At 41.8% G+C, this 23,269-nt stretch overlaps 2 protein-coding genes across 2 annotated transcripts in view; one reads left to right on the top strand and one right to left on the bottom strand.

Moving 5' to 3' along the window:
• LOC306741551 (ethanolamine kinase 1) overlaps positions 1–4,921 on the top strand; it is a gene marked incomplete at both ends in the record, with an annotated part of 31,043 nt that extends 26,122 nt beyond the window's left edge. Inside the window, one exon of the mRNA XM_079223857.1 lies at positions 4,852–4,921. Within this exon, the coding sequence (XP_079079983.1) occupies positions 4,852–4,921 (70 nt within the window). The remainder of the gene's footprint in view (positions 1–4,851) is intronic.
• Positions 4,922–11,607: 6,686 nt separating this feature from the next.
• Positions 11,608–23,269, bottom strand: part of LOC306740930 (transcription factor SOX-6-like) — an 89,340-nt gene continuing 77,678 nt past the window's right edge. The window contains exons 12-15 of the mRNA XM_079223175.1: positions 21,732–21,840; positions 20,539–20,709; positions 16,282–16,495; positions 11,608–14,385 (exon numbers count right to left, since the gene is read on the bottom strand). Coding sequence (XP_079079301.1) covers positions 14,043–14,385; positions 16,282–16,495; positions 20,539–20,709; positions 21,732–21,840 — 837 coding nt within the window. The 3' untranslated portion in view covers positions 11,608–14,042. The remainder of the gene's footprint in view (positions 14,386–16,281; positions 16,496–20,538; positions 20,710–21,731; positions 21,841–23,269) is intronic.

The following is a 23,269-nucleotide window of genomic DNA, read 5'->3' as shown; positions in this document are numbered from 1 at the left end:
CTGTACATATGTATTGACTGGGAAAGAGGCAGAAACCAGAAGACAAAAAGAACCCCGATTCGTGCAGGACTTATTGCTATCACATGACTTTGGAGGAATAATTTGCGGTGGATTTGACAAATTACGGATGGCAAACTTGCACAGGATTAAGATCACAGATCTGCAAGTAGAGGTTCCATGTAATGCTCGTCCTGTGCGAATAGGGCTTTAATGACCTTTCCTGAACTTCAACTGAATTATCGAAGAAGTTTAGCATAATTTTTTTCATTTTACCATGAAACTAAGTATCTGTCTCTTTAGGCGCTCAACTTTATTTAGCTAGCCTCTAACTCCGTCTGTCCACCATTTAGTTCTCTGGCTGTATAAAGTGAAGTATCAAAGCCTCAGGGCCAGGAGATCATTCTGCGAGGGTTAAGTAATGCTAGACCTTTTGTCCATTAAATGTAGTCATTTGATTCTATTCAACATAGAATGATGAAAGCCTTAACTCGCTTGTCATGACCACAACCTTACCCTCAGCTTCACCACGCAGCTCAATTCCCCTTAACTCGAAAGAGCATTGCTGCTATTATGCTTTTTGTGATAAACAAGTTTCTTTTTGAGGAAAGAGATAGGAAGTTAGAGTCAAACCCTGAATATGTGTGTGCGTGTTTCCTTCCACTGTTATTCCCCTGAGCCAAATCTCTGTAGACTTCCCAACTAGTGACAGGCGTCGCCCGGGCCTTGTGCTTTAACCAGGGCCAGATGTAGATGTGACAATAGGGAGCCACAAGGGGAATGCAAACCCGCCCTCCCTCCGCCGTCCATATTTACTTTCCTTATATGATTTTATTCACGTGTTGAAAGTCTGCGAGTCAGCGGTTTAGATTTGTGGACGCGTTGGCAAGGTGAACCGTTATTTGACAAAGACATTATTATGAGGAAATGAACGAGGAGGAGGCCCACTGTTTGGAAAAGCCTGAGTGCAAAATTGAGGGAATTGTGCACAAAAGCACATTGTGAAATAGAATACCTGCTTTTGGAGCGAGTTCATTTTCCCCTGCTTCTGCTAAATAGAAAAACATCTCAGTTTCATCTCTGATGATGATAAATGTTAAGCGTGCTAGTTTGAGGTGTCAGCTGTAATGAAAATAGGGATGAATGGGATCACCTGTGAAGGCTGCTGTTCTTTTAAATGGGTATACTCAAAATTTAATTTGGCTTATGAAGGGTGTTAGTGTGCGACGAGTAATTAGATTAACAGAAAAAAAGTGCCACGACCATGGTTTTTTTTAAACTTTTTTTAAAACTTTCTTTTTTTTTTTTACACGCTGACATTGAAGCTCTGTTCACTTTTTAATTTAACAAACTGAATGTTCATAACATAAAAAAATGTACACAGTGGTGTTTATTTATTTTTTCACCAGTCAATATTCACTTGTTATATTGTATTGTGTCTTTTCCTAAATATACTTCCATCTTCACAGGAAAGTTATGTTATGAGGCAAACAAAAATCACTTCGTTAGATTTAGGAAAAAGGGGCGTGGCTTACATGAACTTCACTGACTCATGTAAAAAGAGTCACATGACTAGCGGCTCAAACTACTCACGTGACTAATGACTCTGCACAGGACAGTAACAAAGGTGACCTGGGAGAAAGTCCTGGGTTTGTTGGTTTGGTGGCAGACAATGAGGAGCTGCGTTTTCTGAAGCATTGACTGTATAAAAGAAGTTTGGGAGTGTGAAACATGTTTAAATGTTTTGGTATTTATCTCAAATTAAAGAGGCTCTAGAGTCTTTTATTCTAAATGCTGTGGTTCAACATTTAGGGACGTCTTGGTTTCTCGAGAATAAAAGCAAATAGTTACTTGACTCACATAAATGGTTAATTTATGTGAGTCAAGTATTTTTTACAAGCTTCTTGATCCAAATACTGAAGGTTTTACGCTCATGACCGAGGAAATTGATGTGACATGAGTATAGGGCGTGTCACCATGTCGAAGTTGTTGGAACTAACGATTGTATAATAGTGTAACAAAGTGGAGTACATTACCCCGCAAATGATCTCCAGCCAATTAAAAGACAACAACCCGACAGCCAAGTTTCATGTTATTTATGTAGAGGCGTAGTTTAAAGTCTGTTTAAGGCGGGCAGCTCAAACAAACACAGGACTTGTGTCCAGCAGACCGCTGTTCGTGTCCTGTGCGAAACTAAAATTAAACATTGACATTTTGTCACGTCGTTACTGAGTCACATGACTGGTTTGCCTCATGACGTGAGTCTTAAGTCACTCTTTAGAAAATAAAGTTAATGATAACCACGCGTTTTTCCCTCAACCTAACTCAGCGGTTTTGTTGGCCAAACCTAATTTCCTGTGTCGACGGAAGTTTATTTTTATAGGACCATATATATATATATATATATATATATATATATATATATATATTGACACATTGAAATCTTTTCTTCGGGACATCTCTAACTTAAACTGTATCATAGATTTTAAATTGAAACATTTACATGATGTTTATTATATAATTCGCCTGACAAAGAAGCGTAACAGCCACCATGTTTAGTTTTTCTTAGTTTAAAAAGCAGAAGCAAACATGTGACAACCAGGCTCTGCGTTCGTCCAATCGGGTCGAGGAAGGCTTCGTGTTCCCATCTGAGTCAATCATCCACAGTAGCATATGGTTTATTAAAAAATCTGACCAGAGAAAATTCCTCTTGAGTGTTGCCAAACCACAATGAGAGAAGTGCACATGGTGTGCTGGCTCTACCAGGGCAACAGCAGCGATTTCTTTTTCTTTTCTGTTTCTTATTTATTTATTTCCCCCCCACTTTTATTTAATCTACTACTTTCCAAAGGCAAAGGTGAGCCGCTCGCTGCACAACCTATCTCTATCAACACGCTGAAGCTGTGTATTCCTCGTCTAAAAGTGAAGCAAAGAAACTTAAAAGAAAGAAACGACTCTCAGAAAAACGGCAAAGAGCAAAACAACAGAAGTCCGACTCTGACACAATAATTAGGGAGCAGCTTTACCCCGAGACGCAGGTGAGGAACAGAGTGAGAGAACACACGCCACTAAAAGGCATGTGTCTGAATTATGTTTTTGTCTCACCGAGCGATAAAAGAGAGAAAACTGATTCGACATTGAGGAGTTCAGTGAAAGCACTGATTAAAGGACGAACTCCTCTCTGTGCCTTCATTTTCTGTGCTTTTGAAACTTCACTTAATTTCAAAGAGTAGCGTATAATGGCCAAGGGCAACGGCATACTCAGACATCAGATTTATTGAAGAGTTCGATAATAAACCACTTTTCTCGCAGTTAAGTTGCGAGGCTTTGGCACAGCTTTCAGACTCGGTGCTGTTGTGGATAGAGACTGGATGCTGTATTGCTATGCAAGCAACACACAGTGCGCACCTTGAGCTTCAAGGCGTGACCCATGAACACCGGACACACTCAAACTTCAACTGACGAGTCTACATCTTTTATTATATTTGTAATCTTTCATATTACGCATGCTGACGATGCAGAGACAAGATGTGATCCATATCTTGAGATATGGATGTATCAGAATCCTATGAATAGAACTGACTTACTGAATGAAAAGCTTTGCAGGTCAAAAGACAGATATGTCAAAGAAGAGTTTAGGTAGTTTAAATATCTCCAACTATTCATTACTTTTAATATTATTACTACATAAACTATATGTATTATTGTAATATTATTCATAATTCATAATGTACCTAAAGTGTATTGAGACGTCTGCGATGATGCGCTTTTTTTTACTCATCTTTAGTGAGTAACAATCAGGCATTTGCCTGAAAATGTTGCAACGTGACCATGCTGTTGGGTATTTGTATTAATTGGTTTACGGAGATGTATTGGAATGTGGAATATTGATTTGATCTGATGATTGTTATTTTATGATGGAAAGTTATTTCACGCTGTGGGTTTTTGTTGTAATATTTAAACCCCAAAAAAACGACAATACAGAGTGAATTTAGAATAGTGGCCAAACGGTGGAATTACATTTTCTGGGCGCAAAATTACTTTTCCCCATTGACTTACATTAGGAATGAGCCGTCCGTAAAACATTTTTTTTGGGGTGAATCAACTTCCCAGTACGTAGACTTATTCAAACCATTAGGTCCTAAAAGGTGTAAAATGCATTATTAGTCAAATTCAGAGTTATTTCCCTTCCTTCTCTTCACATGAATGAGCCGGTTCTCTTTATGGTTTAAATTCCTCATAAGAAGTTCTCAATTATTTTAAAAAATTTTGTTCAATATAGTTTGATTATACTGCAGAATCCCAGAAACTGCTGATGAAAGGTTGTTGGATTTTTGCTCAAATCCCATTTATTTTGGCCAAACCTGGTGAAGTTAAATGGCTCTTCAGTTCATACTTCCCTTGATGTGCTCCATATATAAGGAATATAAGGACATGCATGCCAGACAATGGACAGAGTTTTACCTTTGTGGTGGTATGATGGTAAAAAAGCCATCCTGCTGCCATAAAATGTGAATCTGCTGACGAGAAACTTACATTCAATGCAAGCGCATTTAAAGTGCAGCTTGTTTGGACTAAGGTTGACACGGAACAATTCCCTTTAAAAAGAGATTTATATGTTCGTTAATTTATTTACCGCAGAGAGGAAAGAGTGAGAAAACCCACACAGGAAGATGAGTGAACGCAACAATAGTCCTGGGTCACACTGGAAGCATTACATTATGAAAAATGCACCATCAACATCCAAGGACAGAGGATGGTGAACATATTTTACATTATTTACTAAGAGATTTGTATAAAAATGTTGTATACTCTGATTAATTTTCTTCTTCTATTCTCTGCCCTCTTTCCCAGATACGCCAAGGCACGACTCAACTACTACTTTGAGAAGAAAGAGGAATATTTTGGATTGACGATGAGCTAAAAAACTGAGGAGAAATCACCAGCGTATTTAAAGACAGACGTAGCATTCAATCCAAGAAGAGTTCCCAATGTCCTTCAACACCAGACATCTGTATCTCTGGGATTATTGTTGTAAATCTGCTTTTACCTACTTTATAGAGCGTATACCGATCATACAATATACTGCGAAATAAAAAAGTGAATTAATTGACGTTTTAATTGCTAAAGCCGCATGTAAATACAATATATTCTGAATGATGTGTGTGGAGTACTATGCAGTATATAAACCATGTCACAGCTTGGTCCTAATTTCAGAAGAACGGCCATTTGTCCAAATTACAAAACGGTTAAAATAAATAAAAAGCAACTTTCCAAAGGGTTTCTTCTGTTTGGTTTCTTTTCATAGCAAGGAAAACACAATGGCAGCTCATATTATTAATAATGGGTAAAAGGTGATTTATTGGTGCTACTCATTGACTTAATACTGCAGCAGCTTTTTGTTTCGTAGTTCTCTGAAAAGGTTAACTATGTAACTATGTTTCATCTGCCCACTCACATGCCATAAACGTGTTTAAACTTTGTTAACTAAATATAATCAAGTTATAAATTCCATGTTAATTCAACTTAACTTACTTTGTCTTTGTGAACCACTTCAGAAATCATAAGCATGGGTTCTCCTGACTGAAGCAAATGAAATGACGAGTTAAATGAATACTGCTGAGAGTTCACTTATCAAAATAGGTTCATCATCAGCATATTGGCAGACTTTCAGCCTCCACTGTTTGACCTTCACTGCCATTGGCCTTCCTCTATTGAGACCCTTCAAAAAAAATAAAAATGTGAGTACCTTTGTAGCCTGAACCGGGGTAAAGCGGGTTGTCCCTCAAGGTTCACGGTTTGATCCTCAGCTCCGACTGTCCTCAAGTGGAAATGTCCGTGAGCAATTTTTCGTAGTTTGAAGAAAACAACCGCGATGGAAAGTTGCTGTGTGTCTTTTAAATGTTGAGAATGTTTGTTTTTCTCCTTTTTTGTAATTCATGCTGATCACGATGAAGGTTAGTATCCCATTCAGTCCCTGCCCACGTGATTATAGTTTCATGAGGTCATGGAAGCAGCCTTGTGTTGCGCTGTGTGTGAACCACACGGCGCGTCGGCAGCTGTGGCTTCTGTCATCATCGTGGGAAAACAAAGGACTAGCTTTTTAAATCTGAGTTTAGAGAAAACTTTGAACTATTTATTCAACTTCAGTGCAGTTAACTCACATTTTTGAGGCAGCAGGGAATCTTATGTTTAAGTTGAAAAAGCTTAAAATAATGTATAGTAAGGAGCACAAAGCAGCCATTTTGACTTGTCTAAGCTGGAAAAGCCAAGTGTAACTAATACCATTAATGATGGGTTTGTTCAATTTAGGTTCCTTTAGGAAGCCAGCATGCATTCCTGGGCCCAATAACTGGATTACATGTATATAAAGTTATGTTATGACAAGTCATGAAGAAGCGTCTGTCAATCAGAAGATCAAGACCATGCAAGAAGCGTAGAGTCCCAAATGTACAGAAAGCACACAAAATATATAAATATCATGCTATCACGCAATGTGCAATGCTTTATTTGTCACTAAAATGCAAATACTAATGATCAAGTCATTTATCTTTGGAATAAAATACATTTTATTTTTGACATAACAGGCCAGACTTTTAGGTCTTAGCTTTATTACATTTGTTTATCTTTTTACAGTAGTTTTCTGCTATCAGTGTGGAAGTAAAAAACCAAATGCTCATGTCGTGTACAATCTGAAACAAGTGTTTTTATGCTTCGAGCTCACATAAAAGATCAGTATCAAGAGACAGACATGAGCTGTGTAATTAATAGGTTCCACACATGTCAAATGTAACTTGTGATCTGAGGCTACACGATAGTGTCAGATGAAAAGCTCCTTCTTCTTCTTCGTCGTTTGAAGGTGCCTCAAAGTGATCAAAGGTGATTCTAATGTGCTTAATGTGGCTAAACCCACATTGCTGGTGAATTACTGACACACAGTAACGGTCACACGTACCAAGCTGGCGTCACTGTAACACAACATTGTCTCCCACAAATGCCCAAACATAACCAATGAAGGCCTTAATTATGCTTTAGTTGCCAGGAGCTGATAGTGCCGGGGAAACACGTTGACAGTAAAGTTGAACAATCTCTGTTCAGAAGCTGCTCTGGAGCTTTCGGTCATATCGCATTACCTGACCAGTGCAACGCATTTTTGGTTGAAAAAAAGTAGTTTATACACAGCGCTTACACTTACCGTAAAAAGCCGGGTTACAAGCCGCTACTACCTTCGGTGGTTGTCCCGCTGTAGCAAGCTAGCGCTGCTGCTAGCTTGCTACAGCTGCTAGCTGCCAGCTTGCTCGACGCCCGAGTCAGGCATCGAGCCGGGGCTGGTCCCGCTACCTTCAGTGGTTGTCGGGGAACTAGCGAGAGCTAGCGGAAGTTAGCGGGGAACTAGCAGCAGCGCTAACTTTCTACAGCGGGGAACTACCGGGGACACCCACCGAACATAGTAACGGCCTTTTACGGTATATTTGATTTAATATTTATTAAATAAAACATTTTAAAGGATTTTGTAATGGATTATCTTGAATCTCACCCCCTGGAGGGCCTTCGCGTACCCCCATTTGAGAACTACCGCAATATATTATTAGGGATAGCAAAACAGGTTATGAGGTTAAATCCGGCTGGCCAGTGTAAAGGGGGACTGACCAAATGATCGTGGCTCTACAGAGATTAAAACATGAAATACATATGTTGAAATGTTTGGCGCTGCGCTGCATGGAATTGAGATGAGCTTAAGTGTAAAATCTTTGCCAGCGATCCCTGTTTGATGCAACATTGACCACTTCCTGTTGTTTTGACCCAAGGCTGTGAACAATAAGTTGGCGTGCAGTCAATGAAACAAACATATCAGACCGTGAAATAATGGCGGATGCTCGGATGTGTCAATGAGTCCTCTGCTCTGCATAACTGTGTCTAGTGTTTTTATCTGTGGAGGAAGCACAAAAGGGAATGTGATTGTAAAACCAGCAGAAAGGATGATGGTGGGTGAAATGGGGGGAGGAACGGCAACAATGGCGTTCTACCTCTTCATGGTCACACACAGTTCCACTCATCAAGGCTGCAGCTGTGTCTTTGAGTCAAACAATCCAGCTGCTTTTCAAAGTGCATTTTTCGTTAAACATATAATATTTAATTAGCGGACTAATGCACTTAAAAAGACCCAAGGACTTTGCCTCAAAGAGGGAAAAATTGGCCTTTTGTCCATTGCCCATCCAAAAAAGTGCTGTAGATTTTTTTCTTTCACTTCTAATTGCATTAAAAAAAAAGAAGTATAGGCCTTTATGCAATGTTTCAAAGACATTGAAACACAAATGCAGCTAAAGTAACTCCTTTCAAAGCTTTTTTTTCTGTATTTTTTCTGTTATTCAGATTTTGCATTTAGATTTTTTGTTATTGTTGAAAGCCTCTCAAGGCTGCTGACCTATGGAGTTCTAATAAGACCCCCTCCCAATTGACAATTGTTATCAATTATAATTTGATTAAAACGGTCCAACGCTGTATTCAAGGGAAGGTTTTACATTACACTCGGTAATACAGTATATTATATTAGTATACAGTATATACTACTGAGAACACATGCTTTATATTCTCTAATTGACGTTCCTATTGTTTTTATTCTATCATTGATGCATTTAGAAATATAAAATGTATATATATTTTTTTTCTATTGTATTAGTAGTATGTAGTTGTAGTCAGAGATGCCAAAGTTGATCTGCCTGCCAACCTTTTTATGACACGGTCTTGGGTTTTGATTTTAGTTTCCTGTTTTATTTTGAAGGTCCCTGTCTCTGTTCCCTTAATTTCCTGCCCTTGTGATTGTCCACTCTTTGTTATTCCTTTTGGCCGCTACCGCTCGCCTTGACATTTTAGACATTCATGGTTTCCAGATGATTAATTCTACTGTGTTTTCCTTTAGCATCACCATGAGCCTGACATTTATGCCTTGAGTGGAACGTTTCAACAACTATTCGATGGATTGCCGTGCAATTAGGCGCAGACATTTAGGATCCCCTCGGTATCAATTGTTATCAAAATTGCAATGTGCAGTCAGACTGCTGATGTGTGAATGTGTTTATTATTTGTTGTGGTTGTCTATGTATTTTCCTTAATTTCATTTTTTCTTTCTTGTTGTCTTCTCTCTCCATCTTTCTTTTGTATTGTATCCTTAAAGTTCAAGAGTTCTGTCTTGTAAAGTTGTCAAATCAAAATAAATATATGAAGAAAAAAAATTGCAAACGTGTCAAATTTCATGTAGCACGTCCACGATTAAAATTCAGTTTAAGCAGTTGTACAACCTGAAAGGACAAAAAAACGTTACCTGCAGAACGGCACAAAAGAGGCTTATTGTAAAACACAGTCAACTCAATGGAAGAGCGAGGGTCAATTATGACCCTTTTGATTCAAAAGCATTGGGATGATTCAGCGTCATTAGCTCTGAGCTCAAAGAGCACCAAGACCTTTCTGTGTGTTTTAATGAGTCGCGGTGCCTTCATGCTCATATGTTCAGGAGGGCTTTGATGCCTCATCGAGAGAGCCGATCCAGCGCGGCTCCTCCTTTGTGATAACAATTTACAATTCTCTTGATCTTGGCTGAGGCTTCATTGGCGAGGAGGGAAAAGAGAAATGATTATGTTGTCACTACTCTTCAAATGTGTTTTTTTAAGAAATCAAAAACTAAAATTGCCAAGAGGGCCGAACCGAGACACGCCTTCCTTGAATAAAGAATGTCACGGTGACGTGCGATGAGGTCTGTGGCTGCTGGGGAACTGACTCAGAGTCAGATTTACAAATGCATGAACCCAATAGAGGAGTTTAAATAAATCACCATTCATTTGGCAGTTTGCACATTGACGACTGTTTGTTTTTCATGTTTTATATCAGCATTCTTTACAGGTATGGTACATATTTGATTCCACCAATTTATAGCGGCTCAGAGAAAGAGTGCATTTCCTTTTATATTTTTTTATATTTCACAGTTCATACTCATTCAATACTAATAAAAATATGCTATATAGCCGACTGCAGTGTATGCATGGTCCCACTTTCACTTGTAAATGAAGTCCATTCGTCCATCCTTCTGGACAAACACCTCTGTGACTTTGTTGTAAAAGTCCTCCTTATTTATATCTTTTAGTTTTAAAAGTGTAGAAGAAGAGAACAAGCAGAAACCTGTAGGCTCTCGCTCGCCCCATGAATGATAAAAAAGTATAAAAGGTAAAAGTGTAGTATGCCATAAAAAGTAATGGGACAGTTTTTTATGCAATGGCTGAACAAAATGTAATGAAAACTCCAACATTTTCATTAAATAAAGTAATTCTTTAGGAAAGAAAAAGTAATACTATAGTATGTCTAAAAATGTTACAAAAAAAGAGTAAATACACTTTTCTTAGATTTCCTTTTGTGGGAATCACCATAGTGGACATCATATTATTCAAGCAGAGTATTCTTATACGTGGTAAAAAAACTAAAACTTTTGACCCCATTGGTCAAATGACTCACTTGAATGACCACACAAAACTAGTCCCTCAATTAGTTTTTTGTGACTCATTTCCAGATGCAAGCCCCACCCAGTTCTGATACTCCATGCACACACATTATTTAAATTATTTACAAATTTGACTGGTTCATTTTTTAAAATATTTTTCCGCTAATCTTCTTAGAAGCTTTAACAACTGAAATAACATGCAATTGGAATGGAAAATTGCAGATTAGACCTGTTTCCTCCCTGGAAATGAAGTCAATACATGAATGTATATATATAAATATATATATATATCAAGTTATGATAAGTATGACTGCACTGTAATGAAGTACGCTCTCTTTTGTGAAGGCGCTGAAAGCGTTGCATACTCTCACACAGCCGCACACACAGGAACAATCTGTCAAGTTGCAAACAGCTAAATGTTCATCCTGCAGAAAGGGAAAAGGAAATGTAAATTATGATGACTTATTTAACGAGATTAGCATGGCAACAGCACAAGTATGATTTCAAACACCCCTCCCAACTAAAAGCTATATCACACACACACAGAAAAGTGCACACAAAGGAGTGTGTGACACACTTGCCGGCGCCCCTTGCAGGGTGACGCTACAGTTGATTTGGGAATTACAATTAGATTTATGATGTGGCTGCACATGGCTGAGCCCTCTGTTTCTCTCTCTCTGAAATGCTGGGATTGGCTGCAGCGAGCACCGGCGCCGTGGCGTATACACCACAGCACAGTCAGAGTGTGTGGCGTTACCTCACACACACACACACACACACACACACACACACACACACACGCACGCACAGTGGAACAATAGGCCACATTTTACAGTAATGGGCCACCAAAATATAAAGACCGAGTGGAATAGCTCGACTTTGGAAACAGAACGCCTTGTGTTTGGAAATTATTAGATGCCTGGAAAGTAAGAGCACTCTTTTAGAGTAATGGAAATACAAATCCGTGCAGCCCTACCTGTAGCGGGCGCACAGTGCCTTCACATGCACAACACAATGAGGGTTGCACGCATGATGCAACTCCCATCTTTCCACAAAAGTCAAAGAAACAACGCACACAAGCAATGATGAAGTGACAGGTTCATAAGGAAAATCTCAAGTCTTTACTTTTTATTTATTTATTTTTTTTGATTGTCTTTCTCACCAAGTTGTACTGACACTTTTTAGAGCCAAAGCTGGCTAATAAATACAATGAAATGTTAAAACGCACAATTGAATTTCAAATACAATACTCATCACAAAATGCATGTGACCAGGAAAACGTGTGTGTTCTGCTTCTGCAGGTCACGGTCGGACAAGAGCATGAGGTCTTTAAAGAGATCAGAGGCGACGGGACCCCTTTATAGGCGGCACTAGAGCTGCAGCAACTGCTTCAATAAATGAAATGCTTCTAAAGAAAATGGCAATTTTACTTGTACGAGGCTTCTTATGGAGTTCAAACATGTGACTTTTTGACTGTTCTAATTTCTCATGTTGAAAATCAAACAACAACTTCACATTAGTCAATAAAAAAAAGAAAAGAAAACAAAAGAAACATAGAATTTATATCCAGTGCTTAGGATGCGTATGACACTAACAGAAATGTCTATGCATGAGGCTTTTTTTTTTTTTTAACTGTGATGCAAGCGAAAAACCGATGTTCAGTCCCAGCTTGTGAAGCTTTCCCCAAGTTAAAAACTGTCGGATACGGCGAGAGACATGGAGCCATGAAGACGTGTGAAGAAGAAAAAACGTGTGAAAAAAAAAAAGAGCACTCAGAAACCACCCCAAGGTCACAGGTGCTGAACATGTTCCAAATGCAGAGGGTGGTGAAAAGAGACAAAGACAAAATATTGTGCCTTCAGAGAGAGAATGTGACATTTGAGTCAAATAGAGGAAGAAAAAAAGTGAACACCGCCCAGCGAGGTGCCGACTCCTGGGCCACACCTCTTTTTTTTTCCTCCATTCTTCCTCTTAATAATTTACTCGTCTTCAAAATATACATGCGATGTAGAAAAAACCCATTTTGTTGAATTGTTTTTCTTTTTTTTCTTCAAACACAAGTTTGGTTCATCTTTCCCACGTGATGCTGAGAAGACGTTTACAGATATTATTAACAGGCTAATAAAAATAGTAACATTTCGTACACTTTTGTACCGATTTCAAAAACACAATTCAAAATACAGTGATCCAGAATATTAGAAAGTCTTTTTCTACAGTCTTAGCAGAAATGTAATGTCTGTATCTTTTGGCCGGATTAATAGGGATGGGCTCCGTGCTGCAATTACAGAACGGTGCGCTAAGTGTTTGGCCTCAAGGAACTATGGGTAATGTGGTTCATGAAAGCATCAATGCACTGGAATTGAAAAACAGACTCTTCTAACTACAACCTAGAAGCTGGAGGGGCTGCCAGAGATTGAAGTGTGTGTGTGTGCGTGTGTGTGTGTGATAGCACATCCTCCCTGAGCTCGGCCTGTGATTGGCCAGGAGGGGAGCCATCTCATCAGATAGAAAAAAGCTGATTGTATAAGACTTTTTTGCAGCATTGGAAGTTAAGACTACAACATCCCGAGTGAATGTGAATGTAGGTTTGGCACATTTGAAGTAAATCTGTACAATGCCTGGGTACTTTCTTACGTACATACTTAATAATAATAATAATAATAATAATAATAATAATAATGTGATATCAGGGATTTTGCTCCCTTTATTTCATTGACAGTCTCAAAAGTCCTACCACTCTTTCTGTATGAAAACAAACAAACAAAAACAACACATTCACAAGCTGGCACATCATACCTGAGCTGGGATATAAAAAAAAGAAGAAAAAAAAGGAAACAGTAATGTAATGTAAGCAGTTTGTCAGAAAAAAACAAGATGTAGATGCACTGTATTCGTAAGAAACAAAAGTAAGACTATAAGATTACAATAGCTAGGATTTATATTAAAACTTTTCAAATTTCAAGTTCCGACAGTCCAGAGTTTGCACAGGCCGAGTGGCCTGCCAGAAAAAAAGTCTATAGAACAAAAAACAATGAGGAAACAAAAACACAAAAAAAACATAATGATAAAAACTAAATCACTCCTTAAACATTAAGACCAAATAGCTGTTGAAGACCAATTCCTGATGATTCACAATCCATGCATGCTCTTTACAAACCACACAGTCATGTGTTCGTCGCTCTTTTGTCCTCTCGTCCTCTTCCTCTCCTCCGACTCCAGAGATTGTCAAAGTGTAGGAAACTGAAGGTCGTCAGTCGGGTGTCTGAATGTCTGCTCGGGGGGAATCACACCGGTTTCCGTCGGCCCGATTCTTCAAAGCGGACGTCCAATCGAGACGCCGTCCTAGAACCTTCTGAGCACGTCCGCTGGGTTCGGATCCTGTCCGGGCATGCTGGGATACACGTCCTGATAGTTTGCCTCAAGGTCTCTATAATAAACTGTGTTTTTTTAAAAAGTGTCTCTGAGTATAACAGGAGCTTTCTTTTTTCTTCTTCTTCTTCTTCTTTTTTTTTCTCTCTCTCTTTTCTTTTGGGACCACCGCCCCCCGTGAGCCGGCTCAGTTGGCGCTGACGGCCTCCCGTGTCTCGCGGTCGCTGCTATAGTCTGACTTGGGCTCGTCCTCAAAGTCCTCGTACATGTCCATGTCTTCGTCTCCGTTGGCGCTCGGCAGGTCCAGGGCTCTGACCCCGCCGCCGTTTTTGTTGCCGCCGCCGCCGCCGGGCTCGGCCTTCAGCCCGTACGTGCTCTGGATGACGGGGATGGCGGGCTCGGGGCTCGCCGAGTTGCTGGAGCAGTCTGAGGTCAGGTGTGGGGACGGCGTGGCCGTGGCCATGGTTATGGCGCCCGGGTAAACTCCCACTCCGCCGGGGCTGCTGCCGAGAGGCATCGGGGGCTGAGGCCTGAGAAACAAGGGGAGAGGAGACAGGAGGGATATTAATATGAATGCACATTAAACAAACTTGATGTACATAACACATCAAAGCAAAGTACAGACACTTCTACTTGAAAGGACACATTTCATGGCTGTCAACCTCATGGTGGCGCTAGAGAGGAAACGTCCTGCTATCACTTTGAGGCGGTAGGATTCATCCACTGGGGATCATGAATGTCCGTACAAAATTTAAGAGCAACCCGTGGATCAGAAACATGACCACGTCTAAGCCCCACCCCGTTGGATCAGATACCGATTATCCAGAACCTTCTTTAACCAAACATTCATTCTGAGACCACAGAAGTAAAAACGGGACGCCTCTGATCTGAGCCGGGCGTGTCCCGGCGCGTCGGCTCAATAACCCGTTAATACGGAGACGGAATGACGGTAAACGCACATCACTCAGAGAAGGGCCCTCTGGCTCCTTTAAATGAGAGACATAAAGCAGGAAAATTGCTGTCACTTTTCTCACCTAACAGTTTTCCCTCCTCGGTCTCCTGAAACAATTACTGCCATCCGCTCTGACAGACACATTTTCACATGAAGTGCTTCAAAAACAACACCGGTTTAGTTCAGAGGAACGTGCCAGAAGCTGGATGTATACTGGCACCCAGTAGCTATTTGAGTTAGCTTTGATTGAAAGACCAGGCCTGTAGACTCTTTTTTTTTTGTGTGTGTGTGCATTTACTTGACCACACACAGTCGATGTGGCATTGGGCCTGTGACGTCTGCCTCGCTCTCCTTTCCCTCTCGAACATCTGCTTACATTTCATATTCCACCATGTCTGTCTGTGTCCAATTTCACTGCCCGCAAGCGGCCGGCATTGTCCTAATTTAATAAATGACAAGCTATTAAAAATCGCTCCTATTCAAAGCTGTGGCCTCTGGTAAATCCATCTCAAGCACGGGCCACTGTGATGGCTTTAAACACATCCATGCCTGGTTCCCATTAGGACAATGCCACTGTTTTCCCCTTTGCACTGACTGCACACAATATAATGCTACCCAGCGCTATGCTAAAAGGGCTTTGCAGATACCAGGAAGAAGCCTTTCATGGACGCTCTCTAAACCCTGACGGTCACCCCGCTAACCTCCAGCAAATGGATGCAGTTTAACATATTTCTTCTGTATTCATGCTGGGACACATTCGGGAAGAAAAACCTCACATGGAGTGCTAAGAAACAAAGTTATTAAAAAAATTCAAATACCAGATTGAATTCATGAATTACATGTGGATGCTTTTTCTTTAATCTGGCTAATTAGATTTGCTTTGACACCCTGTATTCAGGCCAAGGCGGCGGGCAGGATGGCACGTTTACTTAAGAGCCGGCCGAACCGAGAGGTCACAGGTGCGACAGTCGATTAGTGAAAGTGTTCTTGGGTGAGACACAAAGCCCGTGTGACCATGTCAATGCACAATGACCCCTCTTATTAAGAAGAAAAAGAAGCAGAATTCCTTCTAATGTTGTATGTAATTACAATGATGGAGGAAAAAAACGTGTCGGACAAGCTATTTCTTTAGAATTCAACCGTGTAATTAAAACACGCCGCTGTGACATTCAGAATTCCGCTGCAAAGCTGAGCATTCTGGGTAGTCGGCTAGCAGGAAACTGCCAGGTTGAGTTTGAACATTGTGCAATATTGTTGTCATATTGTTGTGCGTTATTTTATACATTTTATTATACTATTAGCATTCATAGCAATGCTTTTTTGTATGCTTAATTCTAATTTCTCATTTTCCTACCGTAAGTATATTGTAATTCTGTGTGTAAGGACGACCTAGCAAAATAAGCTTTGCCTTGTACGGAGTAGCTGTCTGTTATCTGTGCATATGACAATAAAAATATCTCGTAGAAAAACTCACCCCACAAAGAACTGCCTCATCTCCTGACGCCGTGAGCGCATCATCTGCTTGTACTCCCCGATGCGCAGCTTCTTGCCGTCGATGATGCAGGTCCTCTTGGGCCGCGGCTTGTACTTGTAGTTGGGATACTTCTCCAGATGGACCTTGCTCAGGTGGGCCTGCTCCTCGTAGTACGGCTGCTTCTCCTGGTTGGTCATGCCTTTCCAGCGAGAGCCTGGAGGATAATAGAAAGACCTTTTAGTTTTCTGTGAGTGACTGTGCACCTCTGCGTCCGTCCACAGATAATCTCGCAATCTGCTGCAGCAAACTGCTTAATATTTTGGGGGACCAGCTCTGGCGTAAGGATCTGTAAAACACCATGTATTACCCGTTTCATACTGCCTGCTGACTGAGAGCATCAGCTGCTACTCAGGGACACAGAAGGGTGAACATATTTTGCTCACTTTTAGCGTTTTGGACCGTGTGTTTGGATAAGCGCTAACCGCTGAGGGAACTACCAGTAAACACACTTCAAAGTGAAATGATAAAATTGACTTTTATTTTTTTACAGGATCCGATGTGAAAAGAAAGAAAACCTTGAGTCATCGAGGTAATCTTTCCTCACAAGTAGAGCCAGCGTTTCAAAGTCTGCGGTTAGCTCTTGACTCTTGACCCTACTTTTCAGAAACACATCGACCGTATCACACATTCCATCTGAGAAACATCTCGAGAGTCAGACCCCGTCTGTCAGCCGAGGATGCAACAACCAGAGTGACCCACGTCTTTATCTTCTCACGGCTGGATTACTGTTAAGCCCGGCTCACTGGCCTGCAAACTTCCACTGGTACAAAATGCAGCAGCAAGAGTCCAGACAATGACGAGAAGAAGAAAACATATCGGTCAACACCGGCTGCCTGCATCCTCTGGGCTACTTTATTCATCTTTAAAGCTCTAAATGACATGAACAAGCATCTCAGAATGTCTATCTAGTGCACCTTTCTCCTTTTGATTTAGTTTTCCTTAGCTTCTTCATAAATTATATATATATATATATATATATATATATATATATATATATATATATATATATATATATATATATTTATATTTTAGGAAATCGACATTACAAAGTCTCAAAAATTAGGAAATTTGGGGAGTTTTACAATTTAAACATTTGGGGAGTGACGAAAATAGGCATCGACATGCTTTTTCTCCACTATTTCAATGATACTGGTTGAGTTTGTGGTAAAAATAGATGTAACGATGCTAACAACCATAAAAACGTCGGTTGGTCTGGTGTGTGTGTTTTTTTTAAAGATGGGATGTTGTCATATGAACAGACACTATCGGGTCTTGACCCCAGGAGGCCGTCGCTCAGGAGTGGATGACACTCGGCTCAAGAAGAATGATGCATTGTGTACTTCCTGTTTCCTCCTGAGCAAGTGGCCATTACCGCCGGAGCGCAGCTCATCTGCAAAGCCCTCTGGTTATACACACTGCGCCTCGCTCCTCTGTTTATTAAGGTTGATCACAAACCAGTCGTGTACTTTTGTTACACAGGAAACAGTGTTTTTTTTTGTTGTGTTTTTTTAAGCCTGCCACCCACTCCCCCAAAGTCCAGCTGTGTTATTACGATGGAGAGACATGCATTGTACACATGCAGTCACGTACACAGCCGTGCACTTTAGATTCTGCTTTTCGCTCCTATATTTCCCTTGATGAATGACTGCATCATCATTTCTAAAGGCTTCCAGCAGCCGATATTTACACTTTCAATCGAACACATTCAACACGACCATTCTTCATAATAAGGAAACGCATATCCGACATAAATTAGGATTCTGTCTCTGAAACTTTTGCACAAATGACACATCAAATAAATGCAGGAAGCGTTTTGTCAAACACAAACTCTCTTTTATTCTCTCACAGCTCCAAGTCAGGAGCACAGACCCACTGGAGAAAAAAGTGATTTGTTAACGTTGCTCAGGAGGAGCGATCGTGGTCCTCAGAACATTTCACCAAGCCGCCGCCAGGCTTAAAGCGCCGCGTGAATGGCGGTCTGTGTCGAGGAGGCTGGTGTCAACACGGCTACGTTCTAGCTGAATGCATCCATTACACTAGTCAGGCTTACATAGTGGAGCTCTGTGTGAAGGGTTCAAGTTAAAACGCACACTGCTGGCAGTAGAACCCGTGAACTGGAGAAGATGGAGGCGCGGCAACCGGATGAGCGGAGAGGCCAAGAACCACGTCATCAAGAACTAAGACACCAAGAACCAAGACATCAAGAACCACGTCATCAAGAACCACGTCATCAAGAACCACGTCATCAAGAACCAAGACATCAAGAACCAAGACATCAAGAACCACGTCATCAAGAACCACAACATCAAGAACCAAGACATCAAGAACCAAGACACCAAGAACCAAGACATCAAGAACCAAGACACCAAGAACCACGTCATCAAGAACCACGTCATCAAGAACCAAGACATCAAGAACCAAGACACCAAGAACCACGTCATCAAGAACCAAGACATCAAGAACCAAGACACCAAGAACCAAGACATCAAGAACCAAGACACCAAGAACCAAGACATCAAGAACCAAGACACCAAGAACCACGTCATCAAGAACCACGTCATCAAGAACCACGTCATCAAGAACCACGACCCCAAGAACCAAGACACCAAGAACCACGACATCAAGAACCACGTCATCAAGAACCACGTCATCAAGAACCACGACATCAAGAACCACGACCCCAAGAACCAAGACATCAAGAACCACGTCATCAAGAACCACGACATCAAGAACCACGTCATCAAGAACCACGACCCCAAGAACCAAGACACCAAGAACCACGACATCAAGAACCACGTCATCAAGAACCACGTCATCAAGAACCACGTCATCAAGAACCACGACATCAAGAACCAAGACACCAAGAACCACGTCATCAAGAACCAAGACATCAAGAACCAAGACATCAAGAACCAAGACATCAAGAACCACGACCCCAAGAACCAAGACACCAAGAACCAAGACATCAAGAACCACGTCATCAAGAACCACGTCATCAAGAACCACGTCATCAAGAACCACGACCCCAAGAACCAAGACACCAAGAACCACGACATCAAGAACCACGTCATCAAGAACCACGTCATCAAGAACCACGACATCAAGAACCACGACCCCAAGAACCAAGACATCAAGAACCACGTCATCAAGAACCACGACATCAAGAACCACGTCATCAAGAACCACGACCCCAAGAACCAAGACACCAAGAACCACGACATCAAGAACCACGTCATCAAGAACCACGTCATCAAGAACCACGTCATCAAGAACCACGACATCAAGAACCAAGACACCAAGAACCAAGACACCAAGAACCACGTCATCAAGAACCAAGACATCAAGAACCAAGACATCAAGAACCAAGACATCAAGAACCACGACCCCAAGAACCAAGACACCAAGAACCAAGACACCAAGAACCAAGACATCAAGAACCAAGACACCAAGAACCACGACACCAAGAACCAAGACACCAAGAACCACGTCATCAAGAACCACGTCCAGGTTTGAGGACCTTCAATCGTCAACGAGACAGTGGAAGGAGGCAAACCCACTAAATACTTTGTGCTGATGACTTGTGTGTGTGTGTCTCTAAGGTGTTGATGCCATAAAATAAAAACATATTCCATAATTGATTGGTTTTAACTCATTTTCACCCATATTCTATGTCCCAATGCATCCAGACATGCGATGAGTTCTCCAGGAAAAGAAACTGATTGTCGTAGTTTGTACGATAGTGAATGAGTTTCTCTTCTCAAAAAAAATCCACCTGGTCACAGAAATAATACACATTTTATTTATTTATATTGTTTCGTTGAGTCTAGGGCTGAAGCGATTCTTCAGGAAACTCAAGTTATTTTATGCAATTTAAGCAATTAAAATGGAGATTTTTCGAAAAAAGGAACCAAATTAGTTTTGACATCTTATTTTCTAGTTTGTATATTTTCTATTGCTCCTTGATCGAGAAACATATGTTTTTATCGGATCACTCGATTGATCAGTGGAATACTAAACGTCTCTCTAAGTTACGGCAGAAAGATGTTTCCACACTACTTCTGCCATTTTCTAATATGCAGCACAACCCAAAAATAGTTCACCCCAATTACATATGAACCAAATATTCTCACAAGTAAATACACATGAGTAGAATCCTCCAAAGAAGCAGAACATAGCACAGAATGTGTGGCATCTCACCGAGGATCTTGCTGATGTTGGAGTTGTGCATGTCGGGGAAGGTCTGCAGGATCTTCCTCCTCTCGTCCTTGGCCCACACCATGAAGGCGTTCATGGGCCTCTTGATGTGGGGCTCGGCGTTGTTCCTGCCCCGCGCCTCCCTGAACACCCGCGCCTCCGTGATGCTGCTCCCTGCGGCGACACAAAGGAACAACGTTGTGTGCGTGCTCGCCTGCGTCAAATACTTTCACGCTTGAAAACTGATGCAATATGTCGCCGGGCCCTTCCTGTTTGTTTCCTCGGCCCTTGATCCTCGGGGGGCGGAGGGGAGGATGTATAACATAAGTTTAACAAAAGTGTGACGGGGGTCTTGCTGGGACGCCCTCCACATGCTCACACTAACACACACGATGGTATCTACGCTGCTGCTGTGTTTAGCGCTCCTCACCGCCTGTAAACACTGGTGCTTTATGGGTAACAGGTGGGTTGAGAGTAAAACAACAACTTCAACACCAAGTCAGTGTCTTCATGGTATTTCATGCAACAGTGCTTGGAGACATGTACATACATACGCAGTAAAAGAAGTCTGGCTATTATTTGTTATAAAAATTCAGAATTCTTATTTGCAGTAAACTTGGCCTGCTCTTGTTTGCATACTTATACTGGGTGGGATCTTGTGTCACAAACACTCGTTGCGGGGAAGAAAAAAAAAAAAAAAAAAGGGAGGAGAATTCAGCCCTCTTGTCATGGTACTTGCGGGGAAAAATAACGAAATTGTTCAAGAGCGTAAAGTGTTGACGTTGGCCGGTCTGTTTAGCCGTTCAGGGTGTCCTTCACCGGCGCATCCTGAGGAGCACAATAAATATTTGTGTTCCCTGAATACCTGCATGTTCTAGGCTCTCTGGAAGATGCTTTCTTCTTTATTGCGGCAGAAGAAGCAGGGCCTCTTCCCTGTGGGGCCCGCAGAGTTATGGGTCACTGGTATCAATTTAGTCTGAACAGGATGTGACTGCTTCTAACCGAGAGTCTGCTCCTGGAAGCTGCAGCAACTCTTTTCCTTGGGGATCCCTCTAGCCTTCCATTTCCTATTTGTCTTGGTCATTTCTGCATCTGCATACATCTCTGAATTATGAGGATTACGAGCTCCCAGACGAAAAGTGAAGCGAAACAAAACAAGTTGGACAAACCCAAAAAGAGGAAAAGGAGGCGCTTACCATCCAGATCTTCTGGTCTCGTCAGATCGATGACTCGATGGACCATCTTCCCAGCGTCCTCCCCGAGCTTCCCCAGGTGCTGACTCAGCGTCTCATAGTGCAGCCGCTCCTGCAAAAAAAAAAAAACCCACATGAACGGTTATATTCCAAGCAAGCTGCAAATAAAGACGATGCAGCTGCATGCAGCACACGGAGAAACGAGACGCGAGCTTTTCCCTCGAAGAAAGTTTCAATTCCACCGCAGTTCTCACTATCTAACGTCTGGATCGAGTCCCTGTGTGAGCCTGGCATCTTTGAAACTGGGTCACTAGGGGATGACTGCCGTGGTCATGACAATAAAACTAAATTGCCGGCTTGAGTTGGCACGGAGGAGTTGTCCAGAAAGCGGGCGGTTCATAACTTTTATGCGACGGCATCTGAGGGTAATGAGTCATGACGTAAGCTAATCAACGGTGTCTTCCATCCTCTGGTTCTGCCTTCTGCCCGCCACTCCACTTCTGAGACAAACGGCTTCTACAAGCCGGCTGCCTCGGGCCCTCCCAGCTAAAATTACCCCACCACGCTCCCAAACTGTGGTGGAAAACATCGAACCCTCCGCACAGCTACCGCACATCTACACTCCTCCTCTCCTCTCCTCTCTCTCATCCCCTTCCCTCCCTCCCTCTCGGCTCTCTTCCTTTTTTTTCTGGTGACAGAGGCATTTTGTTTGACGCAAGGAATGGTTGCCGGGTGAAGTCATGCCGCGGTAGCTGCTGGCAGAGTTGGTGGAACTTAGGGGCCGGCGCGTATGTGTACATATATGTGTGTGTGTGTGTGTGTGTTTATAGATGAGGAGTCGACGCGGGCCAATGTCAGCACTACGGCAGGGCTGTAATCAGGCCCACCACAGAACATGTGCCTGGGCAGTGCCATGCTCACCGCAGGAAGCAACCGCCTAACAAAGGACTAAAGAAAAGAGAGACGGAGGGAGATAGAAAGTGGAAAAGTAGACCAGAAACAAGAGAGAAGGCTGACTTGTTGTGTTTTTTTAAAGTGCTAAACAATACGACAATAGCATGCAATGGGGAACGCGGGCGCTTTGCTCTGCGGCGCTATCAGATGCAGTTAGGTAGTCAGAGAGCTACACGAATGGGAGGAGAGGATGGAAAAGTAATGCACAGTCGATTTAGGGTTCTGGAAAATGGACTAGGACAGCACCAGCGGAGGAAGACGGATCCAAGACACAGATTAACAGCAGACCCGGGTCAAAATGTGCAAATATTCCGTGCGGTCGGTCGACTTTTTGGTCGACTTGAAAGTTCTTGTGGCGAACGCAATAAGGAGCTGTCTTTGCTTTGTTTAGGCAAGATTGAAATAGGTTTGGCCCGCGGGGTTTGATACTGGACTGCTGCCTTTTGGAGCAGCTTTATAGACTTTTTTTGTATTTTCTTTCACGGCTCTCTGTTTGATTTGTGCGGAGGATCGCATTGTGCTCCTCTGAAGCCTTTTGTCTTCACAGCGGAGGAATTTTTCTTGCTGAATAAAAGTCAAGGCTTTTG

The sequence above is a fragment of the Taurulus bubalis genome, assembly GCF_910589615.1.
Source record: "Taurulus bubalis genome assembly, chromosome: 9".
Classification (NCBI taxonomy): Eukaryota; Metazoa; Chordata; class Actinopteri; order Perciformes; family Cottidae; genus Taurulus; species Taurulus bubalis.
This window is presented reverse-complemented; position numbering and strand designations above follow the sequence as displayed.